This window comes from Chionomys nivalis, chromosome 7, assembly GCF_950005125.1.
Source record: "Chionomys nivalis chromosome 7, mChiNiv1.1, whole genome shotgun sequence".
In the NCBI taxonomy this organism is placed as follows: domain Eukaryota; kingdom Metazoa; phylum Chordata; class Mammalia; order Rodentia; family Cricetidae; genus Chionomys; species Chionomys nivalis.
This window is the reverse complement of record NC_080092.1, coordinates 18,973,096-18,985,682: the sequence shown is the minus strand read 5'-3', so window position 1 is coordinate 18,985,682 and position 12,587 is coordinate 18,973,096. Positions and strand designations below refer to the sequence as shown.

General features: G+C 45.8%; 1 protein-coding gene across 1 annotated transcript in view; it reads right to left on the bottom strand.

Moving 5' to 3' along the window:
- Positions 1-12,587, bottom strand: part of Slit3 (slit guidance ligand 3) — a 593,945-nt gene that overhangs the window by 53,101 nt on the left and 528,257 nt on the right. Inside the window, exons 21-23 of the mRNA XM_057774230.1 lie at positions 7,163-7,231; positions 5,019-5,090; positions 4,365-4,436 (exon numbers count right to left, since the gene is read on the bottom strand). Coding sequence (XP_057630213.1) covers positions 4,365-4,436; positions 5,019-5,090; positions 7,163-7,231 — 213 coding nt within the window. The remainder of the gene's footprint in view (positions 1-4,364; positions 4,437-5,018; positions 5,091-7,162; positions 7,232-12,587) is intronic.

Below are 12,587 nucleotides of genomic sequence, written 5' to 3'. Positions count from 1 at the left end.
CAAGTCTCTAAACGTTTCCGTCCCAATCTCTGAAGTCACAAGTTTAGCCAGGAATATGTCTAAGACTTCTTCGCATTCTTTGCGAAGTTACTGCTAAATTTAATGTTCAGCTTTGGCTTTGATTTCAAGGAATGAGCCTGCACCATGGTCTGGAGGCCACCAGTCCCACCTTTCAGCTCACCACCAGCATTTGCCGCCAGGCTGGCAGAGGTGGGCCAGGTCTCTGATGAGGCAGTGAGGTCCCTCTTGGGAAGGTAACCAAACAAAGAGCATCTGGAGCCCTTACTGGGGACGTTGTAGGAGGGCTTCGTGCTGTCCTTAGCTCCTTGTGGGTATCAGCATCCTACTTCGTGGATGAGAAGCTACAAATCCGCAGGACGATGAATGACAGCTTCAGTCTCTCCCTCTGTGCATGTTGGGGCGGCCCTCCCTGTCCTAACTGATTCCAGGTGCCCCTGAGTGGGGCTGGGGAGTGACATTTAGGACCACACACACACAAAGCATGTGATTCTGTGTGGGGCAAAGATCCCTAAGAGTGCACAGATCCCCCAAAGAAGGACAAGAATGCCCACAAGAATGTTCTCACGAGCTATTTTACATCACAAGGGAAGTAGAGAAAATATAGAAAATATAGTTTTTTTCCTCACACAATGGTTTGCACTTGGATTCCAGACCACTCTCCTGTCTTGTTCTCTGAAATGTACTTAGCCGCACTCACTAACACACACACACACACGGGGGGGAGGGAGGAGAAAGATATAGACAGACAAACAGCTAAGCAGATATACATAGCCACACACATAAATACACACAAACACAGAGACAAATAGACAGATAGACACATAAACACACAGACAGGCAGACAGACACCCAGACAGAGACAGAGAGACAGCCAGCCAGTTAAGAGTTAAGTATATACAGTCTCTCTCTCTCTCTCTCTCTCTCTCTCTCTCTCTCTCTCTCTCTCTCTCTCTCACACACACACACACACACACACCAGATACACACAGACAGATGGACACACAGAGAAAGAGACACAGACAGCTAAGTAGATACACACATATAGACACACACCGAGACAGACATAGACAAACAGATACACACACACATATATGTGTACACATGTATGCATGCAGGTCATTACAGACAATGCAATTCCTGTTAAAAAACAAACCTACCCGGGGCTAGGGAGGTGACTCAGTGGGCAAACCACTTGTATAAAAGTGTGGGAACCTGAGTCCAGATACCCCAAACCCATCTAAAGTCTGCCGTTGTGTCTCTCTGTCAATCCAGCTCTCCTCTAGCGAGATGGGAGGGCAGAGACAAGAAAATCCCCAGAAACCCCAGGGCCTGCGAGATTGGTGAACACAGCAATTAACGACAAGAGGCTCTGTCCCAAGTTGAGGAGCAACACCTGAGGTGTCCTCTGACCTCCATGCGCATGCTGTAGCTACACACACACATGATCTCAACCCAGCACACACGAAAAAAAGCAAACAATAAAACCACCCCATCTTTTGCCCGACTCCCTAACCTGCCACTATGTAAGAGTCTCCATTCCTGCTCTATCAGTGCTAGGAGCCAGCCACAAGCGTTCTTTCTCTTGTTCTCTCTAGTCTCTGTTCACTGGTGTCAATGTTTACAGATATAATTAAGTTTCCTTTCCCACACATAGCTAATAGCCGGCCCTTTCCCACGCTGTGTCTCATTTTCATCTTTATCTCTTTTAATAACTGCGTTTCACTGACTAGTTCTGTCATAATCTCTTTATACATTTCCCCATTGTGGTCCTGGTAGGTAATATTTAAATTTTAGGTTAAAAAATAACAATGCAACAAAGACTCAGATTTATAGAACCTTTCCCTCATTTTGGGTTTTTCTAGAGTGGGAATTCCTACATGTGCAATTACCAGAAGAAAGGATACAAATATCGTAAAAATGTAGCCCATAAACGCTGTTATTTTTCCTGAATTGGTCCTTATGCAGAAAACGGTTGTTCCCCACTGAGGTACTTGGGTGGAGTGAAAGACTCTGAGATCGGTTTTATGCCCAGGACCCACTGCCTCTAGGATTACGTTGCTGAAGCCTGCTGACTCTTAACTCAAGAAGCAAGCTCCCCCATTCTGAAAGTAGGCATGCCTTCCTGGGACCTCATGATGGGAGCAGGGCTGGGGTAGGACACACAAGGACCTGAGGAAGGAGAAACCCCTGGCAGGCTGTGATGCTCACCTCATCACCCCAGTGAACAGACAGATGGATGGGGAAAACCTATTTCTCTCACTCTGAATCTGTGAATTATTGCCAAGTTTCTGGACCCACGCACGGAGATCAGTTAAAACCGCAAGGTCTCTCTCTTCTGCCCTCCAATGCATCCCCAGCAACACTAGACTGCCTGGAGGGGAGGCTGGAGGCTGGGATGGACAGGGTCCCGCAGGCAGTGGAAGGGGCAGCTGGTCTGGCTTTGGGCCAGACGAATGAGACCTATCCACTCCTGCATTCAGCTGGAAACACGGACATGGTTTCACCGATGTTTCCATTCCCACGCTCCCTGGAGAATGCGGATAGTAAGTAAGTGACAATAACAGATTGCACACTGTCAGCATGGGCACTTCTTTGCCCCCCCGGGAATTGATGTTTAATAACAGTGTGGATGACATGTGGCAGGAGCTGCCGCTGACATGGGTGTTTTGCAGGTCTTAATACATCACACTAGCCTAGAGTCTCGGAACAGACGAGGTTGCTGGGTGCTGTTTGTGGATGGCACTGAGGCAGGAGGCTGTACTCAAGCATACTTGGCCAGTTACTTCATTGGCCAGGGCTTGGTTTTCCCCATCTGTAAAAATGGGCATCATCTTCTCAAGCTGACGGTACTATTGCAAAGGATCAGGAGAAGGAATGGCCAGATCCGACCTTTTCAAATATGGAGGTTAGACGCTCTTAGAATAATGATGGACTAGAAAATACAGGTGAGAGGTTTAAGAGCAGGATGACCTCTCTACCATCATGAGGAGATACCTTAAAAGGGATAGCGGAAAGACACAACATCTGTCTTTCTCAATAAAATAGTGCAATGTAGAAAGCTGGACCTAGAGTTGGGTCTAGCCTAGTGTAGGGTAGAAAGCTGGACCTAATGTTGGGTCTAACCTAGAGCAGTGTCCCCCTGCTCCAGCAAGCCCCCATGAGACCAGAACAACAGATGAGTCATTCCATATTCACAGTAGCCAGAGCTGGACATGTGCTTTCGATGCAGCATCTAACTCAGTCCTCTTAAGATTCAGAGACGCAATTACCATCATTATCAGATTTTTATGGGTGAAGAGGCACACAGGGAGGGAGGGACAGAGATGTTTGGGGACCAGAAGTGTTCGGGAGCCCCCTAGCCTTTGTGTGCAGCGCCTCTGTCTCAGCGGAGCTGTCTTCAACTCAGGACAGGACCAGGCAGGCAGGGGGGAGTATGAGTGGGGAGGCTACAGTCTGTGCAGTCCTGTCTGCAGAAATGCAGAGGAAGAGCTCAGGGACAGTTAGGACTCTTGACTCCCCAAGAGAAGGTGGACATCAGGATTTGTCGGTTATAAATGTTGGCGACTTCTTAAAACTTGAACTAACTTCCTTCCTTCCTTCCTTCCTTCCTTCCTTCCTTCCTTCCTTCCTTCCTTCCTTCCTTCCCTCCCTCCCTCCCTCCCTCCCTCTCTCTCTATCCCTCCCTCCCTCCCTCCTCCCTTCCTTTCTTTTTTTGAGACAGTATCTTGTTAAGTGGCCCAGGCTAGACTCAAAGTCACTAAATAGTCTAGGCTGGGTTAGAATTCCTGTTCTTCCTGCCTCAGCCTCCCTAAGGACTGGGATTACACATGCATGTCTCCGTACCCAGACCTAAAACTTTCGGTCTTTGAAAAAGGTCCCTGTCAAGCCAACCTTCCGAGCTTGGACGGCACCTGGCCTTCCAGCTTGTCACCTCTGGTCCTCGCAGAGGGTGCTGTATCACCCTTCTGAAGCCACAGGGAGCACCCGTGAGAGGCCTGCTCATCTCAGTGTGGCTCCATTTCCCACTCTGTGCTCACGAGAGGGAGGACACATGAGTGTAGCCTAATTCCCTAACTGCAGCATGGGATGACCTATCGGATACGCAGCAAAGTACAGACTTGAGGGGGTGAGTGATTGGCTAAAGGCTTATGAGTGGCAGTGTGCTGAACCTCAGTAATGGCCGACTCATAGAGTGCATTCTCTTTACCCCATTGAGTCAATCAGCATGGCTGGGTGGCAATGAATGGGCTTTGCTCACGGGACAGTGGGGAAAGGCGAGAGCTCTGTAGGTCTCGTGCTATTGGCCAGTACCATGTAAGCTGACCCAAGGCCCTGTGACTCACAGCACTCGGAGTGACCGCAGCCCATTGAAGGCATGGACAGGGATGCATCTCAGCCGGTTGTAGCTCAGGATCCTGTGGAAAGAGAAATGGGAGGCCGCTGGCTACTCCTGCTCTCGTGGGTGCACTGTTTACACTGCGGACCGGGCAAAGCAAACATTTCCTCTGATTTCCCTGGTTTAATATATCGTCAAAGGGACTGCAATACAGAGGGAAGAGAAGCCTCCTACCACTCCAGGAAGCTCCTAAGCTGGTCCCCCGCCCCCATGTTCCACAGCAGACTGGCTCTCTAATCAGATTTCCTACCCCCCTCCCTCCACTATCAAATGGTGTGTGCTCACAACATGCGGAGCTAATGGGAAGTAAATGGGTCTGAGCAAAATATAATTGTGTAGGAAATCCTCCACCGGGAAAGAACATGCATGCATCCCAGAAGGCATTCAGAAGACAGCCTTCTTCAGAGGTAATTAGCTTCCAGTTCCTCCATCTGCCAGGCCCCTAGCTCTCCCTTTGGTATCTTCTGGTGACTAAAGCCTGCCTTTCACGGGGGCAGCTAAAGCCCCGAGGACCACGACAGCAGGGCACCTCAAGAATGAGGGGTGACGAGACTGGATGGCCATGCCCACGGGTGTTAAGCATGGCTGACAGCACACTCACAGTGTGGAGAGGTGGGACATGTTGCTGAAGGTGTAATTGGTCAGCATGCCGATGCTGTTGTTGCTCAGGTCACTAGAGAAAGAAAAACCGGAAGGCCACAAGTTACCGTTAGCTGCACCGGAGGGACCCTACAACCTACTATTACTGCCTATCAATCAATCCATTCACTACCACGCATGCACCCACCCATCCACCTGTCCACGCACTCATTCACCTGTCCATTTACACACTCACCTAGTATTCCCACGCACATTTGATCACTAGCCTGGATCTATATCCACTCACCTCCATTTGTCCATCTGAATGCCTATTCTTCCTCATATTTATCCACTCGCTTTCTCATTGGTCCATTTATCCCTCTCCCACCCCTCCTTTCACCCATTCATCCATTGATTCAAATGTTATTTTCCCATTCACTCTGTCCTGGACCACACATTCATTCATTCATTTACCCTGTCCATGATTAAATCACTCAATTACACGCCTATTCATTCATCCATTTCATTCTAACAAAACATAACCCATAAGAAAACAATTCCTCCCTATTCTAGTATATTTCTTCTTCTGATCAATTCTTTTCTTCCTTTCTTTTGTTGTTGCTGTTTTTTTTTTTTTTTTTTTTTTTTTTTTTAGACAGGGCTTCTCTGTGTAGCTCTGGCTGTCCTGGAACTTGATCTGTAGACCATACTGGCCTAGAACTCAAGAGATTTGCCTGCCCTTGCCCCCTCCCCGAGATCTGGGATTAAAAGCATCAACTACCACTGCCTGGCTAAAAGACCCACCACAGGCTTGTGGTCCAGGCTGGCCTTGAACTCGTGATCCTCCTGTCTCCATCTCCTTCAGCAAATCCTACCGGCGTGCGCCAGCACAACTGGCCCCTGATCAGTTCTTATCACCAGTCCGTTTCTGTCATTTATTTGTTTCATGTTTCATCTCGTAGGAGGGACAGATTTGCGGGAGAAGAGACTTCTATCCACTACAGCCTCTGGTTTCCTCAGAGACAGATTCCCAGAACAGCAGGATGATTATTGGCTGTACACTGGAACCACCTGGGAGTTTTTAAATCTCCTGAAGCCAGGGTTCCCTGCCTGTATATTCAGGTTAGAATGCTGTACGTGGGCGTGGCAACAGTATTCCACGGCAGCGTGAAGAGTTCCTCACTGGGCGATTCCCCACAGCAGACCTCCGCAACCACTGCTACAGAACAGCGGTTCTCAATGGGGCACTTTTGTTCTACCCTGGCATTTGGTAATGTCTGCAGACTTTTCTTTAGGCTGTCGATACTGGGAAATGCTACTGGCTTCTAACAGAGGCCAGGGTCACCGCCTAGGTTCTCACGATAATCATGACGACTCCCATAACCAATGATTATCCAGTTTCAGACGCCCATTGCTCTGAGTTTGAGAACTGTTCACACAGACACTGGTTTCTGGAGAACAAGAATAGGGACTAAATGGCGGATTTCTGAAACCTTTTATTACTGCGCCTCTGATATTCATTGTGAAAGGCTCATTCTTGTCTCTTGTGGACTGGCTCCTACCCCTCTCAAGCAGACATGGGCATCTTTCAATTACCACTTGCCCAAGGAGTAATTTCACCCCTCTGGGTCCCACCAAGGCAAGGCAGAGCCCCTGCTGAGGGACAGAGCTCACATTACAGGCCTCTTCCATGCCCAGGTTCTCTGTTCCCCATTCAAGAATTTTCAGGTTCTTGGGAGGCTTGAAGATGGTAGCAGGCATTATTGAAGGCCCTTGGTTTAAACCATCTATTTGGGACATTTTCTGGGGAACCAGAGAAGGAAGGAGGGATGCCTGCTTGGGCTCCTGGCAGATCTAAGCGTGGTCACAGTTCGCAAGGAACTGGAATTCCAGAAGACTCGGGAATTCAGCTTGGAGGCTGGAAGGTCAGAGGCAAGCCAACAGGAAGGTAGTTCAGAGCCCATGATGACGTTCTGTGGCCATTTCCACACACTCGCCTCTCTGGAAAATCCTCTCACAACAGCCTGCTCCGTTTCCTCCCTGCTGTGTCTCCGTGCACCACACAGGCTGAGAACTGCTGCATCTGCCAAACCACCCTCCTCTCTTACTCCCCAAAGTCCTGTACCACACCACCTCAGGGAGGAGAAACAAATGCAGGCTTCTTACATAAGCGTCAGCTGACGGAGCGAGGACAACTCTTTGGGCACTGCCGTCAAATGGTTTCCTTCCAGGTATCTGAAAGAGAGGTGCAGAATGATAGCACCGGGAAGAGTACTGCACGCTAGGCACACCCCGAGAAGCCTCCCTGAGTCACCTCCAACATCTGTCATCCTTGTGTAATCCTGAGATCACTCAGCCGGTGATATTTTTCTCCACTAGACTGAGTAAGTTTCACGATGGCAGAGTTCTTGTTCAATTGCCCTCCACTGTATCCTACAGGGCTCTTTACACTGCTGATACACACTCGGCACTCGGTGAAAATCTGTTTAATATTAATAAGTGAAGCACTCACTTAATGCTGACCTATCACAATATTTGAGTAGCAGCAACACACAGCTGAGGAGCCACTGACTCCAGGCTACATAGAAACCATTAGTTGATCTAGAGGCTAAGCAGTAGGTCAGTGGTTCTCAACCTGTGGGTCACAACTCCTTTGGGGGGTTGCGTATCAGATTTCCTGCGAATCAGATATTCACATTTACGATTCATAACAGTAGCAAATTTACAGTTATGAAGTAACAAAAAGAATAATCTTATGGTTGGGGGTTACCACAACCTGAGGAAATGTATTAAAGGGTTGAAGCGTTAGGAAGGTTAACAATTCCACACAGCTTTTACTTAGCTCCTGGGAGGGTGGTTGGGGGAACTCAGCCATCATTTGTCTTAAGAACTCAAATTTAAATTGAGGGAGATGCTAAGTGGCAGATGATACTCAGGGAGAGTCTACTAGAACCTGCAGGGAGTTAACTGGGGAAAAGTTAAAAAGTAGCAATCACAAAAGAAACACTGAACAGCTGGGGGAGGGGGGGAAGCTACACCCAGAGCAGAAGCATCAGCAGGGGACGCTGTGGGAAGCCTTCCTCCCTTGGTGTTTGGTGCTTAGTACTGGCAGCCCAAGACCCTCCTGAACCACACTTGAGAAATACTCAGTATAAGTATAGGACTATCTTCTGACAAAGAGGATATTGTGACATTGGAAAAGAAACCCCGAGTCAGGGTGTAGAGCATTCAGGCATCAGAAAGCCTAGAGGGAACCAAAGTGTCCCCGAGAACGTTCATGCTGACTCCACACAGCACACAGGACACCAACAAGAGCTGCGCAGGACCTGAAGGAAATTACAGAGTGGGACCAGCTCCTGAGACTGCGACTGAGAGGTGCTGTCCAGGACAGCATCTGTCATCGGATCGTGCACAGGAGAACTCAGAAGGGAGAACGGGAGCATCCAAAGCAGAGGAGGCCCAGGAGCTAAGCAGAGCTCTAAGAGCTGGGAAGGTACACAAGAGTCTAGGTGGAACCGAGCAATCGGCTCACTAGATTTTCACATCCTCTATTTTCACTCAGGTTTCTATCCTTCAGGATCTAACCTATATTTATTTAAAGCCCAATGCCATTTTTTTGTTTGTTTGTCTCTTTGTCTCTTTGCATAACAGCCCTGGCCATTCTGGAACTAGCTCTTGTAGCCCAGGCTGACCTTGAACTCACAGAGCTCTGCCTGCCACCACTGCCTGGCTACCCAATTCCATTTTAGTAGGCCAGTGGCTTCATTCTGTTCTTGACCCACCCCTATCCTTTTTCCTTTTCCTTCTTCCTCTCCCAAACAACATAATCTGGCCTGATTTGCAGGGCCTCTGTGCTCAGCTCCCCGGGAGATGGGGCTGTTCTACAATATCAGATAGAGTATCTTCAGTTTTCTCTTTCTAGCAGACCTTTATTCCGAAATCCCACCTCCCTCCTCTTTTTTTGTCCCTTCAGGTCTCTCCTCTACTTTCTCTTTATCATCTCAATATTTAGTCACTAGTACTGCAGTGTGTGTTCTTTGGATCCACGCAGGAGTGTGTTCATGTCCTCTTTCATTTCTTTGGATGTATTGATAATCATGCTTTTGAATTGTGTGGTGCTTGTCCAAGTCACTCTTCCTGGGGGCCACTTCTCTGGGACTGGTAGTTTTTAGAAGAGGCAGGTTGGTTTTTTTTTTTGTTTGTGTGTTTTACTTTTGTGTGTGTGTTGGGATTTGTACATCAAGAGTTAGAATACTGGCTGGTATTTTTAAATGTAGATAATCTTTCTGCTGTATATAGAGGCATAGATTAATCTCAACACAGTAATACGCCCCATTCCCACCAACAGATAGTTTATCCAGACCAGAAAGAAAGAAAGGAAGGAAGAAAGAAAGAAAGATAGAAAAAAACAAAGAAAGGAAGAAAGGAGAACTAAGTAGCAACACAGATCAAAAGTATTTAATGGACATTTACAAAATGTTTCACCCAAACACTGCAGAATACATATTTTTTTTCAGTAGTCCAAGGAATTTTCTCTAAGACCGATCATTTATTGGGACACAAAACAAGAGTCTCAGCAAATACAGGACAATTGAAATCACGTCTTGTATTCTGTCTGATCACAGTGGAATACAGTTAGACATCAAGAGAAACAGAAACAACAGAAAATTTGCAAACTCATGGATATTAAACAACACACTATAGAACTATGAATGGATGAATGGTCATTGAAGAAGCCAAGAAGGGTAAAAAGTCTAAGAATTTAATAAATACAGATCAATCATATATTAACCTATACGATATAATGGAAGGCCCACAGTTGTAAGCACCTACATTAAAAATCAAAAGAAACAATTAATTGATGTTCCTCAGGGCCTAACAAGACAAGAATAAACCAAACCTGGGCTGGCAAGGTGGCTCAGGGGGCAAAAGTGTTTTCTTCCAAGCCCGATAACCTGAGTTGGTTGGCAGACATATGATGTGGGAGGTGATGTATGCAGTGAATATGTTTTATTGACACTGGTTAATAGCAAAGCTGTTTTCAGCTAACGTCTTAACAGAGTAAAGCCAGGCTGAAAGAGAGATATATATATAGAGAGAGAGTAGGAAGAGTCAGAGAGAAGTCATGTAGCCACCCACAGGAGACAGATGCACCGGAACCTTGCTGGTAAGCCATTGCCACTTGGTGATACACAGATTAATAGAAATGGGTTAATTTAAGATATGAGTTAGCCAGAAAGATGCTTAAACTACTGGCCAAGCAGTGTTGTAATTAATATAGTTTCTGTGTGGTTATTTCCAGTCTGATTGGCCAGAAACAAACAAGCAGCCTCCCCCAACAGACATACACTAGGTGGAAGAAAAGAAGCAATATCTAAAGTTGTCCTCTGAACTCCACATGTGTGTACATGCACATTCACACATGAAACCAGCACTATCCTGATACCCAAGCCAAACAAAGACACAACAAAATAGAAAACTGTAGACCAATCTCCCTGATGAACTCAGATGCCAAAAAAAAAAAAAAAAAAAAAAAAAAAAAAAAAAAATCAACAAAATATTTGTGACCTGAACTCAAGGACAAACCAAGATGATCACTTACCATAAGCAAGTTGGCTTCATTACAGAGAAACGGGGATCATTTAAGCAAATCAATAAATGTAATACATCACCCAATGGACTCAAGGACAGAAATCACAGAATCAACTCAATAGATACAGATAAAGGCCTTTGTCAAAACCCAACACCCTTTCATGAAAAACCCCCAAGAGGCTAGGAAAGGAGGAAACATAACAAAGGTATCTACCATGAAGTAAAGCCAACATCATGCTAAATGGAGAGAAAGTAGTTCCATTAAAATCAGGAACAATACGAAGATGTTCATTGTCATCTATTCGATATGGTGTTTGAAATCCTACCCAGAGCAGTAAGAGAAGGAAATTAAAAAAAAAAAAGAAAAGAAAACAGAAAGAAAAGGAGGGAGTTAAATTTCATGTGTACATTCTATGATTTAATACGTGAGAAACCCTAAAGACTCCGCCAGGAGGGCTGGAGAGATGACTCAGTGGTTAAGAGCATTGGCTACTCTTTCAGAAGTCCTGAGTTCAATTCTCAGCAACCACATGGTGGCTGACAACCATCTGTAATGGTATCTGATGCCCTCTCTGTCATGCAAAGCACGTATACACATAAAGCATATGAAAAAAACACCCACCACAAAATTCTGAGAGCCAATAAACACTAAGGTCCCAGTACGGTGGTACAAAATTAAACCCACAAGAATCAGCAGCCTTCCTATATACTAATGATGCAAATAAATAATTAAGATCTGAAAGAAGTGAGGGAAATAATCCTATTCACAACACATTCAAAAATACAGAAAAACATCTAAGAAGTGAAGCAAAAAGACATATACAGAGAAGACATTCAAACAAGGAAGAAAGAAACCGATGGAGATGCTAGAAGATAGAAGAAGCACTCTCTCACGCTCATGGATCGGAAGACGTAATCCTGTTAAAACAGCTGGCCTACCAAAAGGGATCTATAGATTCAATGCAACGTCCATTAAAATACCAGCATCATTTTTTACAGAAACAGAAAACAACAACAATAAAACTCATACGGAAACATAAAGGACCCCAGATAGCCATAGCAACCCTGAACAAAAAGAACAGTGTGGTAGGTAGTTATCAGCGCACGTGATTTCAGGTTATGTCACAGAACAACAGTGACAAAAAAAACAAAAACAAAAACAAAAAAAAAACAAGGTATGGGCACAAAACAAGACTCAGGTCAATGGCAGAGAAGTGAGAGCTGAGAAACAAGACATGAAGCTACAGCTGATTTTCATTACAAGTGGCAAAGACCAAACCAAACCAACAACAACAGCCACACCCAAAACCACACCCACACACACTGGAGAAAAGATGGCCTCCTTAAGAAGTGGTGCTCGGGAAACTGGATATCTCTAGCAGAGGGATACAGCTGGCTCCTTTCTCCAGCCATGCACAGAAGCCAACTCTGAGGCTGAAGATCTTACTGTAAGACCCGAAACTCCGAAGATGCTAGAGGATCAAGACCCAAGGCACAGCTAAGGATTTTCTTCCCCTGACTCCAGTAACTCAGGAAGTAAGGTCATCTATTGACAAAGGCAACCTCATGCAATTAAAAAGATTCTGCATGCAACAAACAAACAAACAAACAAAACCCCCAAACCTCCCCACAATAACCCAGTTATTAAAGGAGACAGCCCACAGAACGGGAGAAAAATCTTTGCCATGGATACATCTCACAGCTGATTAATATCTGAAATATACAAACAACTAAAAAAACCCAACCAACAAAAACTCAGTGAAAAAATAGGCCAAGGAACTTAACAGAGAATTCTCAAAAGAACAAGTATGAATGGCCGATAAGTATTTTAAAATGGGCTCAACATCCTCAGCCATCAGGGAAATGTAAATTCAAGCTACTTTGAAATTCCATCTCACCCCCAGTCGGAATGGTTATTATGGAAAAAAACAAACGGCAACAAAGGCTGTCCATGAAATGTGGAAAGTCGAGCTGTTGTTCACTGTCAATGGGCGTGTAA